This window comes from Stegostoma tigrinum, chromosome 2 (assembly GCF_030684315.1).
Source record: "Stegostoma tigrinum isolate sSteTig4 chromosome 2, sSteTig4.hap1, whole genome shotgun sequence".
NCBI classification, from domain to species: domain Eukaryota; kingdom Metazoa; phylum Chordata; class Chondrichthyes; order Orectolobiformes; family Stegostomatidae; genus Stegostoma; species Stegostoma tigrinum.
Genome location: NC_081355.1, coordinates 28,680,651 through 28,698,971, shown reverse-complemented (window position 1 = coordinate 28,698,971; position 18,321 = coordinate 28,680,651). Strand labels below are relative to the sequence as shown.

General features: G+C 40.0%; 1 protein-coding gene across 3 annotated transcripts in view; it reads right to left on the bottom strand.

The window, feature by feature from the left end:
• The window catches only part of LOC125447838 (dyslexia-associated protein KIAA0319-like), a 118,786-nt gene that overhangs the window by 59,500 nt on the left and 40,965 nt on the right, over positions 1-18,321 (bottom strand). For all 3 annotated transcript variants that reach the window (XM_048522628.2, XM_048522617.2, XM_048522625.2), the window contains 2 exons: positions 6,324-6,422; positions 38-135 (listed from right to left, as the gene is read on the bottom strand). In XM_048522628.2, the coding sequence (XP_048378585.1) occupies positions 38-135; positions 6,324-6,422 (197 nt within the window). The remainder of the gene's footprint in view (positions 1-37; positions 136-6,323; positions 6,423-18,321) is intronic.

The window sequence follows — 18,321 nt, the reverse complement described above, 5'->3', positions numbered from 1 at the left end:
TTTTTTTTTAAAAATTGAATTGATTTTCTCCCTTTACCTGAGATAGCTTCAGTGTTGAAGAGTCCTTGCCTTCCATTACACCCTCAAAGTCCACAGGATGGCTCACAAGATTCCACTGATAACTATAAGGTGATTCTGAAGGAAGAAAAGCATCAATATAAAGCGCAGGGCTGATTAGCAAATATCAGTGTGCTCAAAAATCAAAATCCTTTGTGCCTACCTGGAGTTAGCTTTCCCACCAGTTTGCTACTTTGAGATATAATCATTGGTGGCATGTGAAGGGACTTAAAGCATCCCATCAATATTTATCCTTTAACCAACGTCACTAAACCAGATTATATGGTCATTATCACATTTCAGTTTGTGACATCTTACTGTGCACAAATTGGATGCTACTTTTCCTAAATTAAGGCACTTGTATTTGATTTGTAGTGAAATCAGGATATCCTAAGGTCATGTTTGAGGCTATACGAAGATAAGGTTTCTTATAATATTAGGAGGCAATGTCTTGGACACAAGGAGGAATTGCTTATGTAGGTGTTTGAGAAAGCTGCATACTGTCAACCTGGAGGCAGAAAGCAAGCCACTTTCGAGTCACAGAGGCAAAAGAATGACCATTACACTGGAGAGACATTCCTGAAGGCATAAAAGGAAGAGGCAAATGTTGAGCAAAGGAAAACTAACTTACCCTGAGGGAAAAATCAGTTAAAATAAAAATTATTTTTGGAAATGATCATACTGGAACTCCATTTTGGAGTAATCACATCAACTGGGACCAATATACAACATATCAAAATTTTGCTGATTTTTCCTTCTGGGCAATTAATCTTAAGGCTTTTGATTTGAGGACAATCATTCCACTTCAGATAAGCAAACCTAACGGCTAGTCATTTGCTTAGAGGGGAAGAAAGAATAACAGATATAACTACAATTACAATTAGCCCTGCTACGAGCAACTTTTGGTTTGCTAAACTAATCATCACAACTTAATTGGAAACTAATGAGAAATAATAACTTAGAAGCATAGGAACAGAAGTGGGCCACTTAGCTCCTCAAGTCTCCCTGGCATTCAGTGAGATCATGGCCAATCTAAGTCCAAAAACTCACCCTTTTACCCACATTTCTGATTACTTATTTAAAATAAATTTAAAATAAGTACCTGTTAATCCTCTGATTGCAAGCATCAGCATTCCTAGAGTTCTATATTCCCACAACTCTTTAGTACCTGGTATCAACTGCCATTTGTGGAATAGACTTCCCAACTTCCATCACTCTTTGAACGTAAAAACATTTCCTAATTTCACAACTCAGATGCATGGCTTTAATTTTCACACTACTTCCTAAACATCCGAACCAGTGTTTTTTTAAGTAAGTACAGTTCTTGCCCACTAGAGCAGCGGTCATCAAACAAGCATTTGTGAGGAAGGCATAATTTAGTCCTTTATTGCAAACTCCTGCTCACTCCCTCTTTGGCTCACACCATGGTGTGCTTCCCCACTATTCCTATTCCACCTCTGTTCCCAGAGTACCACCTTGCTGTTCTACTCTTCCTGGATGCCTGCCAAGGATGGACGGACTTTGCAGTGAACAGCTGGCACACCCATCAAGTTGATATCTGTAAGTAAATATCTACCTCCTTAAAAGCTTTATTAAAACATTATATGCAACACTCTCCTGTGATATAGCATTATAATTTAGTTTGAGGAAGTAGATGTGATTATGAAAAGAGATCACTCAAACAAGGAGGTTGGAGAACCACCATTTTAGGGAGACAAAATGGTACTTTTTAACATTAATATTTTTATTTGAACATGTCCCACTGATAAGTTGATTTACTCATCAACAGATTTGTCTCATTTCCTGTCCTCAGACTGAGTTTAATGTTGTTGAAAAACATCAGCTTTATATAAAATAGAATCTTAGCAGCGGTTTTGCGTTCCTCCCTTCCAAACACAACACTGAACTCGATCATTTCATGCATCTTTGGGCTATTAACTAAATCTGGCTCATTACTCACTATTAAATCGATTATGGTTTGTCCCTTTGTTAGTTTGAGGTTATATTGTGGCAAAAAAAACTCTCTTGAATGCACAAACATTCTTTTTTCCCCCAAATTGCTGCTGACGGTTAATCTGTTAATCCCAACCTAATTCTGGGATATAACAGGCCCATAAATTAGCTGGAAAGCTGGGGGAAACTGGTCTTCACCAGTCATAGCCCCGATTGAATTTAACATCAGCCAGCCAAGTAATTACCTGCAGTAATGGTTCCCTCCCCTCTCTGAACTCCCCACCCCATTGGACTCCCAGAGTCATCAGCCACTCATTGCATCAGGAATGGTGGCAGCACAGGCAAGTCCGTGACAGCAGCTGTTGAAGAGTTCTGGAATGCAGTTAACTGAGGTCAGCACTCTCTCCAAGGATATTCATACATGGCCTGAATGAAGCAGTGGTGAATGTGCCTCACCCCCGCCCTCCCACATTACTCCCAAGATCTCGTATGGAAGTTAAAATTTCCTATGAAAGCCACCCTGTCTTTATCAAACACTTGTCCAATTTCGGGATTCATACACTCTGCTGTTAACAGGGGCTCTATTGGGTCTTAAATCTTTTTTATTATTCATGTCCATTAAGTTTTTACTGAACACTTCTCTCTTAATATATCCTCTCCTACTCTCAAAATGATTTGACTTTTAATACCAAAAGATCCCTTTTATCAGTTTCCTGATCTTCCCTGGATTTGGAACAAGGAACAAGAGTAGGCCACTCAGCCCTTCAAGCCTACTCCATCATTCAATTTGATCATGGCCGACCTGATTTTAACCTCAACTCCACACTCCTGCATACCCTCAAAAAATCTTTTATTCCCTTGGTAATCAAGTATCTATCTACTCAACCTAAAAATATTTAAAGGTCCTGCATCCAGTGGCTTTTGAGGAAGGGAATTCCAAAGACTCAACTTTCTGAAGCCTTTTTTTTCCCATCTCTTGTTAAATGGGCAAATCTTTATTTTTAAACTATGGCCCCTCATTCTAGATTCCCCCACAACCCCACAATAGAAAACATCTTTTCCACATCCAGCCAGTCAAGGCCCCTCAGGAGACCAGTACTGTACAGGATATTCAAGATGTGGTCTCACTACTGTACAACTGAAGCATAACCTCCTCAATCTTGCATTTGATTCCCCTCACAATGCAACATAACATTCTATTAACTTTCCGGATTATTTGCTGTATCTGCATACTAACCTGCTGCAATTCATGCACTAGGGCACAAAATCTCTCTGCATCTTAGAACTTTGGAACCTATATAACTTCCACTCCCATCCCTTGTCCTTCAGCAATCCAATTCAGCCAAGGCTACATATCATATCCTGTGAGCTAAATTCTGTGATTCAGTTAATTTGTACCTTTGTTAAAGGGCACTTATTTGGGCCTAATCTGTCCTGCTCTAACTTAACTGTTTTCAATTTTTTAAAATTTCTTTCTCCTGACTTACTTACTTTAAACTTCTAGTTTTGCCTTTACTTGCAGCGCTTAAAACACAAATTCTAACTCTTATGCTACATCCTTCCTTCTATTATTATTTACAGCCCCTCTTTTATTTGTACCCTATTGCCTGCCACTGTCCAATTCCCCCACTACAATATCCCCATCCCTGACATTTACTGATGTCATCCTTTGTGCTGGTCTAAATGTAATTATATTCTCCCTCCTTCTTAAGCACATCATCAAGATTTGACAATCGGACTGTCTCTAGTTTTGGCATCTGGTTGACATCATTTATTAGTAAGAACTGATATCACGTCCAACTTGTTTGTTTGTTTTATTCAATTTACTGACAGATTACCGATAGCATTGAAAAAGACCCTGTGCACATACTAACAGAAAACAATCTGGATCATTAGAATGAAGATCTCTTTTGCTGTAAAAACACGAACTAACCCCACTACCTTCAATCAGGGAACAGAATTAAACTCTCCAGGCAGGACTAGCAATGAACATATGCTATAGACAGATGTCAGAATCTTTCCAGATCATCATCTGAAAACTGCAAAGTTTACACAAAACCTCAACATTACCTTACAGGCAAACACAATAAATTAGTTACAACATTATTTTAATAATGGATAAACATGCAGAAATACGCATGTTGTGTTTTCAATTTCAGAATGCTCCATGAAGGAGGTGGATGTATTCCAAAAGCATCCATTGATATTTCTATAATGCTAGTGTGCACAGCAGGTTGGGAATTAAGACTGTCAGAGTTCACTGCAATAACTGTTTTAGTGGTAAAAAATAGTTTTTTTTTAAAAAAAGTATGTTTATTAACTTTAGTTCAAAACTACCTTTATGGACTTCAAAGCAAAGCAAACTCTGACACTATGCATTTTGTTGCTTTTGACAAAGTGCCGATGCATTGTCCAAACATTTCCTGGATCCACAGGATACTGGTGCTGAAGGAGGTGCTTTGTTAAGGCTGGTGAAAGGCTTAGAAACAGTTGAGGGGATGTTTGACTCCTGCTGAACCTAAGCTAGGAATGCTGATGCTTGCAATCAGAGGATTAATATTTGCCGAAAATAATGTAAACCACTCAAGGAAATTTGTTAATTAGTGATTCAGTAACATTCTGTTGACTGGTCAACACCTACATAGGATGATATGAAATCCATGCACAGAAACAACCAGACCCCATAAGCCATTCAAGTCTCCTCACATCTTTCTTCATCCAAATTGATCAAAGTAACCCTGTTTGCCTAGTTGATATGAAATACACCCACAGTATTCACTACAACCATTCCCCATGATAGTGAGTTCTATATTCCCACCACTCTTTAGTTTACGATTTTCTTTTAATTCCCTATTGAATTTTTTGATGACTATCCATTCTATCAAAGTTTTTATTAATTTTAAAGATGATAAATATGTAACCACTACCATCCCTTGAAATATGTTACCACCTACAATGCAGCACTCCTTCACTACTACATCAGGAGCTTCAGTGGAGATTACATGCTCAAATCTTTGGAGTGGGCTTTGAAACCACAACCTTCAAACTTAGAGATGAGAATATGACCACTGTGTCACTGTCAATAAAGTGATGTATCGAGCCCTGTAATTGGTAGGTAACCAAACCAATTTGAAGGTACGATGGTGACAAAGTGGTAATTTCACAGCCTGGTAAGCCAGAGGTCCAGGCTAACGCTTTAGGGATATGGGTTCAATTCCCACCATGTCAGATAGCAGAATTTAAATTCAATTTGAGAAAGTCAGAAATGAAACGGAACTGCAGTCATGAAGACTATGACAACTATTACTGATTGTGATAAAACCCCATCTCATTCACTCATGTGCCATCCTTACCTGGTCTGGCTTCCATGTGACTCCAGACCTATAGCAATGCAGTTGACACTGAACTGTCCTTAGAAATGGCTGGCCAAATCGCTCAGTTCAAGGATACTTAAGGGTGGGCAACAAATGCAGACCTTGACATTGACACCCACACCCAATGAAAATAATTTCCAAAAATCATGCCACTTTGTGATCAGCTAAAGTTGAGATATGCAAGTTGCCTTGATGCACATCTCTAAAACTTGGTAACAAGGTGAACAGTGAGGTAATGCAACCCAATTTCTGGACAGGTAGGAAATACAAGGCTTTTAACAGTTCCCACACATACTTCATTCAGCAGTTTTCATGTTTGTTGGTTTAGCAGTACTTCTTCATCAGTTCACAGCACCATTCAGACTTCAGAGGGCCTGAAATTTATGACTCTCAAAGCCTTTCAACCATACCATGTTCAATGCAGAAATTGCAAGTTGAAATTTTGCTCTCAGTACAGATACTTGCAGCATGAAAATTCTGAGCTTGAATATTAATTAGGAATGAAAATATCAATAGCTTTGTTGCACGTATATATGGTATAATTTTTTTGTGAGGTGAAATCATAAATTTTGAATTGTTGCATCAAAATGATCTGGCAGTAAGGAACTTGAAGTGTGTCAGCAAAAAGGTTAATTGGCCAGATACCTGTGATAATGTGCAACACACTGCAGGCTTAAGCAGAAATTTAGAATGCCACTTAGCACAGCTCTGCAGGAGTGCTATACTATGAGGGTGGCACATTTCAGATGAAACCTTCGACAGTGGATAAAATGTTAAACATCTCCAAGGTAGAATTAAAATATTAACGTGTTATTTGCAAAGAAGAGCAGAAGCAGCCTGTCACTAGCTGGCCCCCACCAGAACAATGTGCCTCTTTGACACTGTGCAAAGGTCTGTTTGCAATTGCAGTGAATGATTATATTCCAATGTAAGCCTCACCTGCAGATGGTGCAGGAACCACAAAAGTATTGAGTTCCACCGAATTTTTGGGCTGCGTGATCACTATGTTACTTCCAGCGGATACAACAAGCTCCTTCACTGTGGGAAAAAGAGTGATATAAAGAATACTAACATATTCAATAAAAGCAACAATAAAAGGGTCAGTCAACAACACTTCATATATTTAACACAGTCCTGCTGTCTCAAGATAACAGTTGTGAATCAGTGAATAATAAATTCTGTAGCATACGCGATAATTCTTCAGCTACCTACATTGGGACCAATTTTCAAAATCACATTAAAAGATAACCTGGCTTCAGCATTATAAAACATTCACTTAAATACCACCTTTCAAGACCTCATGATGTCCAATATGGTCTACAGCAAACAAAGAATTTTTGAAATGAAGTAACGGACATAATTTTGGAAGCATGGCAGCCAATACATGTACAGAAAGATCCCACTAACAGTAACATGATCATGCATAGAAAATTTGATTTATTGATGTAGATTAAGAGAAGGATGTCAGCTAAGACACTGCTGTTTTCCAAAATAACTCTACATGCTTCATGAGAATGGCTGTGAAAAAAAATGCTTGACAAGTGAAGTTTGCAATTGTGTATATTAAAATAAATAAACATACCAACAATTAACCAGCTAAAACTCAGGGTTCAGGTAAAGGCACCCTTTAATTTTAAGCTTCATCAGTAAAAAATATAGAACAAAGTTTATGTGTAGAAGTATTTGTAATGGGAACATCCTAAAGCCAGTTTTAAAATCATGAATATTGCACATCATAAATAATGATTATGTAAAAATACATAAAATTGTTTGGGACAGGTTGTGAGAAGTGCTATATGGCAACTCTTTCTTTATAAAACAATGAATTACTGTCAATAATTTAAAGCCCTCACAATGGTTGAATATAGCCAGGGAGACACTTTGGACAATCTAACCTGTCTATACAATGTCAGCCTCTGAGTTTTATCTGTGCTGGAACAGAAAGCTTTATGAATGCTATACATCAACATTCAACACTTTTAATTGTGATTTGCAAGGCAAATGGAATATGATGATGATGTGTCTGACTTTCCTAAGCCAGTCAACTTATGTACTCATTGAAAAAATAGATGTTATGGGGTTTTACTCCATTGTTATTAATAGGAATCATTTTATTTTCATTATTAATGACCTTGCAGTATTTTAAAAATGCACACTTTTGAAACAAATGACTTCTGAAAAAGTGATAGAATTAATGATTTTTTTACAAAAATAGTCTCTATTCAGTTATTCATTAAAAGGCACATTTTATACTGATTGGTGAATCCTTGGTTAATTTATTTTGCACAAACAATTTGATACAGTTTATAGCTTTGTGAAATGGCACAGTGTTCCTATGACAGACGCGAATGCAATATCCTCTTGTTCTTTGCTGAACTTTCTAATGCTAACGCACTATACCTAATTTTTACAAATTAAATTTTTTTGTCACCAGTGCTAATATTGGCTATATATAATTGGTAAACAAGTGCAGACAGCTATTAACAATACTAAGATCAGTAAGCTCTCTGCAAACATAAACACATTTGTTGGTTCTACAGCAGTATGAAAATGAACATCAGGTTTCAGAAGACTGAAAGCTCAATGAAGCACCTGTATTCTTCGTAACTCTTCTTAGTCACCTTAGACATGGTTGATAACACTCTCAAGGGATACAGGTTTGCACAATGGCATCCGAAGTTCAGGTGAAGAGGTTAGCACTGCAAGCTCACAGTCTGCAGTCGTTTGCTGACTGATTTAATCACTAGCTGATGGAGCACTCTGAGGTGCACACTCAAGATCACATGTAGCTCCCAAGCAAAAGCATCAACACTCCAAAACCTGCCCCATAATTTTCTAGCATCATAGCATGTGTTATATACCCAGTACAGAAGTCACTTGTGTACACACATAAATCAGTCATCTAAAAGTAACTACAAATGTAGGTTGGCTTATCCAGATAGAATTAAAGCAGACTTTTGAGAAAGATATGGCAATAATCATGGGTATTTTAATCTACATATAAAAAGGGGATGAATCAGATTATCAGTTAGCCTGGAAAATGCACTCACTGACTGTTTTCAATATAGTTGCTCGGGAACAGCACTGACAGTCAGCCAGAGGACCGATTATTCTAGATCTGGTAATTTGCAAAGAAACAAGATGAATGAATAACCTCATTGTAAAAGGAGCCTTTAAGTAGGAGTGATCATAACATAATTGAATTTCACATTCAAGTTTGAAAGAGAGAAGAGGAGAACCATGATTAGTACTTTGCAATTTAATAAATGTAATTACAAGTGTTTGAAGACAGAGCTAACCAAAGTGAACTGGGAAATTAGGTTAAGGGGCGGATAAACAGAGATGCACTGACATACATTGAAGCGGATATTTCAAAACACCCAAAGATAAATTTCAGTGAGAAAGAAAGATTCCCCTGAATATCACACTGAAAGATAACCTGTATCATCAATGGCTAACTAAGGAATTTCAATATAGTATCAAATTGAAAAAAAGAAGTCAAGAATTTTTCAAAGATTAGTTTCAAGTTAGGAGCTTGGCCAGAATTTAAAAAGCAGCAAGGAATGAAAAAATGGGACAGGAATTAAGGTATCAGAGAAAACTAGCTATAAAGATAAAAAGAATCAAGTAAGGATATCTACAAGCACTTGAAAGGAAATAGAGTAATAAAAATAACCAAAGGTCCTTTCGAGACAGAATCTGTGAAATTAATAGTGGGAAGTAATGAAATGGTGTCTGCCTTCACTGTAAAGACAAATATAACATCCCAGAAATACTTACAAATCAAGAGCTGAAAGGAGGGTGAAGAACTTAAACCAATGATAATCACCAGGGAAAGGCTATCGAGAAAGCTATTTAAAATAAAGGCTGACAGCTCCCAGGTCCTGATGCACTTCAATCTGGGGTCTTAGAGGGAGTGGATACTGAGATAAGAGATGCATTAATTTTAATTTTCTAAAATTCCCAGATTTAGGAATGATCCCATCAGTTTGAAAAATAGAATCTATCACTCTTCCATTCAAAAGAAGGAAGGAGACAGAAAGCAGGAAATCACAAGGCAGTTACCCTAGCATCTGAGAGAAAAATGCTAGAATCCACTATTAAGGAGATTACAGAAGGACAATTAGGATGTCCCAATGCAATCAGGTAGAATCAACCTGGTTTTTTGAAAGGGAGATCATGCCTGACTATTTATTAGAGCTCTTTATGAAGTAATGCATCCAAATTTGCTGATAATACAAAGAAAAATGTGGCAAACAGAGTATGCAGCAAAAGACAGACTATTATATAAATAGACAGAAACTCCAAAAAGTGAAGTGCAATGGGATCGGAGTGTTTTTGATATGAAACACAAGAAGTTAGTTTTCAGGTACAGCCAGTAATTAAGGCAGCAAAAGCACTGCCTTTCCACTCTTCTCTCTCCTCTCCTGTACAGCTGGGCCCATCCACGGTGCCATGGGCTTAGCTCTTACTGCGATCCTCCGAGGATCCATCACCCTTACTGATCCAGAACAGAAAACCACTTAATAGTTAGGGCCTCTGAATACTGCTGCATTAACTGCCTAATTGTCTTGCACTGCCCGACTGCCATTCACTCCGTATATCCCTGCTTGCCCCAAATTTGTGGTGTGGTTACCTGTCCAAATGTGCTATCCACATAGTTCTCTGCGATGCAGATGCTCCTCACAGCAACTTGAGCTATGATACCTAGAGCTCAAGCTTGTATAATTGGCGACACTTCCTGCAGATGGGTTTACCTAGATCATGAGACTTGCCCACAATTCACCATATACCAAAGATGGACTTCCCACTTGGCTGGGCTGTCCTGCCTTTGCTTAACCTTAAACTTAGAAGTTAGTTTTCGTTACTTAAATTGACTTTAAGTAGAAGGTGAAACTTCTTTAGCCTCATCACAAATAAACTCCCTCTCTTGTGCCTAGATATTCTTGCTTTCCTTATGATTTTCAAAACCACTGGAGTTGAAACACAGTCCCAACAGCAGCTGCTTAACAAACAACTAACTCAAGATATCAGTCTTAGATTTTTTTCTCAAACTCAGTTGAGCAACCCTGAAACATGCTCCTTCACAGGTCTGACTCCTCTCGCCCCAGAAAGTCAACAGTCTATGGAAATCTCTTCCCCAGAGAACAGCGCAGCAGGATCATTGAATACTCTAAGGACAGAATTAAAAGATTTTTTATTAACAAAAGAGTCAAAGGGTCTGGTAAATAGAGAGGAAAGTAGAGTTGAGGCCTAGTTAGATACGAATCCTAAAGCTACCCCCAGGATATCTTCCTTCCTGGGATCGGCAATGAGGCGGCTTTTTGAGGTAGCTTTCTGCAGAGTGTTGCAGCCTAAGATTCCAGTGGCCCAGCAAGGATGGCCTGCTGCAGCGGCAGTTTTCAGCCCAGTATTCCAGTGGACCGGCAAGGTGTTTGTGCAGTGGTACTACCATTTTCCAGAAACCAGTAGCTGTGAATTGAACTAAGTTGGATTTTGTTTTAATGCTTTTTTAATTTATGCATCCTGATACTAATATAGGTGCCGTGGTATGGCGCCTTAAACACTTTTAATTGTATTTTGCTTTTGTAAAAAAAAAGACAATAAATGACTATTCCATTCTATCGGCTATAACCATCGAATAGCAGAGAAGGTTCAAGGAATTTTTTTTAAAATGCAGAAGTTGTGGAGAAACTCAGCAAGTCTGGCAGTGCCCATGAAGTGAAAACAGAGTCAATGTTTTCAAGTTTAGTGACCCTTTTCACTAGGGGTATAAGCAGTGAGATGAGGCTGCCAGGCCTCTAACCCTGGACAGCAATCCCCCATTTCTCAAGGCACGTTCCATGGATAGCGAATATCTGCATCTCACTTCCACAGCAGCTGGCATCAAACATGCACCAGCCTCACCACATCATCATGGCACATCTGAGTCACTTAGAATAAATAATCTACTTCAATACTACACTTCGGAACACACCAACACCTTTTTTTAAACTGCAATGCTGCTGACAGGCTGCTTTGTACATAAAGACAGGGACACACTTCATTCATTACAGCAGACTGCATCACAGGGATCTTAATTTGTTTTCTTAGTGTTTATTCACTTTGTGCCTACCTTATGGCATCTCTGCCTTGCCTTGTCTTTTGTGCTTTGCTACCTCATTCAGAACTTATAGCTTCACAATACTTCTGCCTTGTCTTACCTTTTAGTGCAGACCCAAAGCCAGCAATGGTTGCCAGCAATGATCAGCCAAAGAGATGGACATATTGCTGTACACCACTGTACGATGTCAAGGTCACATCTGCTGCATGTGTCAGCAGCTTATCTATCCAACACATGGCATGCACGTAGACTAAATGGCCATGTCCCAAAGTCCAAAAGGAGTAGCCCCTTAGTCATGTCAAAGTGGACAGTCATCAAGCAGTGAGTACTGGTACAGTAAGTGAAAAGCATTGTAAGGTGGCAGGGGGTCATCAACGATCACCATCATCCTGGCTTCAATGAGAGGATGGTGGAGAATAAAGTTAGGCAATAACTAATCTTTATACTTGGACTTCATGGTAAAGCTGGGAGATGAACAATGCAATAGAAGAGTTGTGTAGGAACATGGGGAACGCAATGGCAGTGAAAGGGAGGCCGAAGCAGAAAGAAACATGAAGGCCTGGGGATCAGCTAGGCTGAGAGGCTGTGATCCATTCTATGAAGCGCTACCTGCGCTGCCTACCATCCTCATCAAATTTTAAGTGTGCGATCAAAATGAAAGATGGTCACCACCATGCCCAAAGTGAGCAAAGTGCTTTCTTTTCCTCTGGAGGAGCAGGCTTTACCTGTGTGCAATGTGAAGTTCTTCAAGGAGCAATATCATTAAAGAGATACTCGAACAATACAAGTTAAAGACTTTTGTTATCACACAATTCTGGATGTGAACTTCATGCATTAACCAACTGTGTTAAATAAAGAAATACTCTTGGTCATATCACTCAACATTGTAAATTTATCCTACATGTGGCTGTGAAATATAAGTAATGTGAGGTGAGCTGGAAAAATTCACCCTAGTTTAAAACATCATAATCATCTTCCAAGATTCCACAGCCTGCACAAGATGCAGGAGCTGTTCACTTCACACCTTGAACTTTAAAGTATCCATGCCATTACCTTATAATATTTATAGGGTAATGTGGAGGTTGGAGGTTCTCATTATTGCTGCTACATACACAATCTCCAACCAGTATCTGCACCAAATGGTTTATACAGCATATATCAGAGGCAGATCAACAACATGCAAGGTCCAAGCTGAAGCAGTCTATTGGCCTCATTGTCAAAGGCCTCCATGTCTCACTGTTTTGGAGACATTGTTGAAATGTTATGTGGGTGTGTGCGCCGTGACTGCTGAATGATTGCACTACTGTGGACCTGCTTTGTTTCTGATATTGCCCCCATAGGTTCAGTGGAACTGTCCTCAATAGACCATGTGTAAAAGCTGTAGTTGACTCTGTAGTTGCTATATTGAGGACTGCTTTGCGAACAGATGAGAAACATGTGCATCTGGATGCCCAGGACAAGCATCAGCTGCCAGCAAATGTGGAGCTGCCTCCTAATGTGAAGTTTACAGCAAATGATGCTATAAAGATGGGGAGAAGGTGCATTACAGCCACACTCAGATCACCATGCAGATTGCAGAGGGGCAGTGGTGCTACTCTCTGTTTAAAAGGTGGCAGTCAGAAAATCAGGTGATGCTGTCCAGCTTATCTGCAACACAACATCTTCTTCCAAGGGGGCCAATGAGGGCTATAGGCTGGCCCCTTTACATCAGGTTCCCATACAGCTCATGCCTTGGGCTTTGAAACGGTACTCTGCAGGCAGGGTAAACAGCAAATGACTGGAGGATGAGGCAAGGTGATGTGAAGGTGGATGAGGATCTGGCACTGTACCAAGTAAGATAATGAGGATGTCTTCAGACAGAACAATACCTTCAACAATGTACAGTGCAGCAACATCAATCAAAGCATTGCAGGCACGACTTCTTTGTAAGCCTCACTTAATGGAGTTGTCTGTGACTGTAACATCACTAACCATAAGTGTTTTGAAGCTACAGAGGCCAGCAGGCCCTGTATACGCCCAACTGCAAATACAGTCTAATGCTTCAATCATCTATTGCAACTCATGCTATTTAGTAAATGTTAACTTTACAAACTGGTGGAAGGCTACAAAATAACTGATGCTCCCTCACTGAATCATAACAAAGTTTCATTCTAGTATGGGTGCTGTGGAAAAATATGTTAATTGGTCAGACAGAATTAGAACATCATGCAATGCTAAAGATGGCTCACTGCTGTACCCTCATTGATATAGTTGCAAATAAAGTGACATTCACTCACACATCTCATGACGAAAAGTGAATATTAATATGTGATAACTTATTTACCAAGCTTCACCCATCTGCCTCAGAATTTCTTGTATCTTTCTCTCCAACTCGGTTTAAGTGGAGTCCCGCAATCTGTAGCTGGGATTCAGAAGCCTTCCCTACAGTGGAGACCGATGGCCTTGGAGGCATTTGTGACGAGAGGACACAGACACGCTGCGTGTGGCCTACCCAGCTTGAACTCCCCTACAGGGTTAGAGATTGCAGCTAGAGTGGAGGGGCTGCCCTGAGAGGAGATTTCTGCCAGGCCTCCATGTGGTTCCTTCTCAGGCTGAGTGCCTACTCACACTACCCTGTCTCATTATCAGAAAGATGCTCCTGGAGTGAGGTCAAAGTCACTCATCTCATCTCCCTGATGCTGAGCACTAATGGCTAGAGTGATGGAGTGCAGGCCTATGCCTTTATCTGAATATGGAATCCAGGTTTCCTCAGGAAGCACCAACCTCTTGATGGGTGCAGCCTGATGCACACATGCCAGGGGCAGCTCTCTGATGAAGGGTCTAGGCCCGAAACGTCAGCTTTTGTGCTCCTGGGATGCTGCTGGGCCTGCTGTGTTCATCCAGCCTCACATTTCATTATCTTGGATTCTCCAGCATCTGCAGTTCCCATTATCACAGTACAGATAGGTGGGTTCTTCCAATCTTCAATTATGTTTCTTGAGTGAACCTGCCTGCTGCTCCTGTGTCTGCCACTGTACTTGAATTAAGTAATTAATAATCAACACGATGGGGGCACACCTCCCTGAGGCTCCCGGTCTCTAGCAGTCCTTGGCATATTCCTACCCTGCCAGCCACACAGGCAGGGTTGTGAGGAGCTCCCTGGAGTGTACTCACATCTTCAATTTAGCTAAAATACCCAGTCAGGCATCAGTATCCAAGCTAGGGGAGAGCGCGAGAGACAGCCTTGCCAGGGCATCCTCTAAAGGATTTGAGGCATCTTTCTCAGAGCTAGAGGAGATAATAATTCCCTGAGGGGTCTCTTCTTGGTGGAGACTATGTGGATGCAGCCTGCAGGAGGAAAGAGAGGGACTGAGTAGCAAACTGGGGCAGATATTTGGGCATGTTGAGAATGCATTCACAGTGCTGACAGCAGGACTGCAGCACGCTACTAGGAGAAAAATGTCATATACCCCACCACCCATTTAGGCTCTCTCCACCTACAGTGGGCTGCTTGCACTCAAGTGAGATAAAGGGAGGGATTGAGCCTTGGTTTAACATGTCACCAGAAAATGGAGCCCACTCTGGTTCCTGGAAATCTGATTGAATTGCATGACATGCAAGATGTTTTTCCATACATTTTAATGAACAATTTATTAGACAAGTGAAATTACTTCGGCCTAAAATTAAACTAATGCACTTTGAGAGCAAAAAATTGCTTCCAGTTAAGTGTGCCAAGAACACTTCGAGTTAACTACCATCTGATGATGGTTCTAAGCCTAAGGCAGCTATAACATAGGGTTTGCAACCACACAACAGCTTGAACAATCAGATCTCTCTGCAATGTTGTCATGGCAACAATACACATGCTGTCAGAAAGTATTACAAAGTGCACAGAGACTTATTCTCATTCAATAATATTAGATATGCTAACTAAATTCTAGATTGAAATGATACCAAAAATTGAGCTAATCAACATTAGTCAGGAGATTCATCATCATGGAAGTTCTCAAGTTTTGATTTATTTTATTTTTAAACCATACATCCACCCCCGTAAACCCAATCCGGAGATGAAGTTGTTACTCTTTCCTTTTCCCCAGTCCAACCTATCACTTCCGTGTTTTGTAACAGTGGACATGCATTAGTGCAGGATCTAGGGCATTTTTCTTTCCTGATACCCCCTGAATATTAATTAGTACCAACTCTTGCTTTGATGTGAGGAAGCCTGATGACATTTGTGACATGTTGCAATTCAAAGGAGGTCTCCATCATGTGAAGACACTGCCTCCTTGAACTACGTTTGCCAGGGCAGCATCTTCATCACTTTCCCTGTGCAAAGGACTGGACATTCAACTAATGACTGAAATAGCAATGGATGAAATACCAAGTAGGAGCAGAGGCAGGAAGGGAAGGTATTTTAGCTGTCTATTGATATACTGAATAACATAAGCTCTGACACCCATGTTATAATCAACAAGTAACAATTTATTTGTCTAACTATAACAGTGAACAAATTAACTGAACTATTAACAAACTAAACAATTCCCCTCTAGCTACTAGCTATTCTCGAATAAAACAAGATTCTAATATTTATTGGAACAGCATACCATAAGACCCATTTATATGAGATAAAAAAAATTTTAAATGATTAGGATTTAGTCTCTTGAAATTACAGCCAGGTTACATCTTCCATATGTTCTGTGTCTTCTATGTTAACATTCTGTCAGGAACACCTTCTTCATTGAATTTTTCTGTCAGGAATATTAACTAAGGGTGCTACAGTACTTTTAGTTTGATGATGCTTTTTCCAAGAGCTGAGTGAGCTGATCTCTTAGTAGATGACAGCTCACCCTCCCCTGATTTTCCAAATGCCGTCATCTTTTATACCCTGATGACATTTCAGTTTCTTACAACAGGATTGGTTCTATGTTGTCGAAACCAACAGATTTAAATTTAATTGGTTTTTGGTACCTAAGGACCTGGTTTAAATTGATTTGCTAAATTCAAAAATCTGTTTTCTTGGTAAAAATACTACCTTGCCTGCTAACAGTATAGTCTTTTGATATAATTGTTTCAATTCAGGTGCTCTGCGTACTTGTAAACCCATAGACATCCTTTTTGAATCTGTAAGCATAAAGAAAGTACATCATCTTTAAAGGGGCCATGCTTTTCTGATAGCATTTTACAAACTCTAACTTCCAACATCCTGGATTCCAATCCACAAGTACGCTACCCAACTTCACAACAATGTTAAGGGGCAATATTAATTTTCTCTTTTGTTGGAGATGGTAATTGCCTGGCACTGGTGTTGTAAATATGTTACTTAACACTTCTCAGCCCAAGGCTGAATATTGTCCAGGTTTTGCTGCATTTGGATATGCACTGCTTCAGTATCTGAGGAATTGTGAATAACGAACATTGTGCAGTCATTAGCAAATATCCTCACTTCTGACCTTATGGTGAAGGGAAAACCATTTGTGATACAACGGAAGGTGACTGGGCTGAGGACACTACCCTAAGGAACTCTTGCAGAAAGGACCTGAAGCTGAGATGAATAACATCTAACAACCACAACCATCTTCCATCTTTCTTTGCGTCAAATATGATTCCAACCAGCAAAGAGATTTCCCTGATTTCCAGTAACTCTCATTTTGCTCGGGCTCCCTCATGCCCCAGTCAAATGCTGCCTTGAGATCAAGGGTAGTCCCTTCACCACCTTCTGGAGTTCAGCTCTTTTCTTTTGTCCCTGTTTGGATAAAGGCTGTACGAAGGTCAGGAGTTAAGTGGCCATGGAGGAAGGTACAGTTACAACATTTAAAAGATGCTTGGACAGGAACATGAATATAAAAGGTTTACAGGGAGATGAGCCAGAAGCAGGCATGTCGAACTAGTTTAGTTTGGGAAACTTGGGTGGCATAATGTCTCTATAACTCTATAACCTATACCTGAGTGCCGGTAAACAGCTTACTGCTAAGCCACTGTTGCTTGATGGCACTGTTGTTGATCTTTTCCATCATTTTACTGATAATGCACAGTCGACTGATGGGGTGGCAATTGGCCAGGATGGATCCGTCCTGCTTGGTGTGAACAGACGTACCTGGCCACATTGTCAAGCAGCGGGCAGTGCTGTGGCTGCACTGGAACCGCCTTTCAACCTTTCAAATACTCAAAAATATCAGTAATTTCTGGAATCCTTTATACTGTTCTTTTTGACATGGAATGTTTCATAAATAAACATTTAGAGTCATAGTCATACAGCATAGAAACAGACCCTTTGGTACAACCAGTCCAATGTTGAACATGTTCCCAAACTAAACTCTTCCACCTGCCTGCGCTTGACCTATATCCCTCCAAACATTTCCTATTCATTAACCTATCCAAATGTCTTTCAAAAGTTCTAACCTACCACTTTCTTTGGCAGTTCATTCCACACATGAATCACTCTCTCTAAAAACGTTACCCCGCATGTCCCTTTCAAATCTCTCTCTTCTACTTTAAGACTATGCCCGTTAGTTTTGTGCTTCCCCACCCTAGGGAAAAGACCCCTGTCATTCACCTTATCTATGCCTCTCATGATTTTATAAATCTCAATAAGGTCACCCTGCAACCTACTATGCTCCAGTGGAAGAAGTCCGAGGCTTTCCAGTTTATTTTTACAACTCAAATCCTCCATTCCCAGCAACATCCTGGTAAATCTCTTCTGAACGCTAGATAACAAGGAGTAGAGCTGGATGAAGACAGCAGGTCAACCAACATCTTAGGAGCAGGAAAGCTGGTGTTTCGGGCCTAGGCCTAGGCTGATGCTGCTTGGCATGCTGTGTTCAACGAGCTCTACACCTTGCCATCTCGGATTCTCCA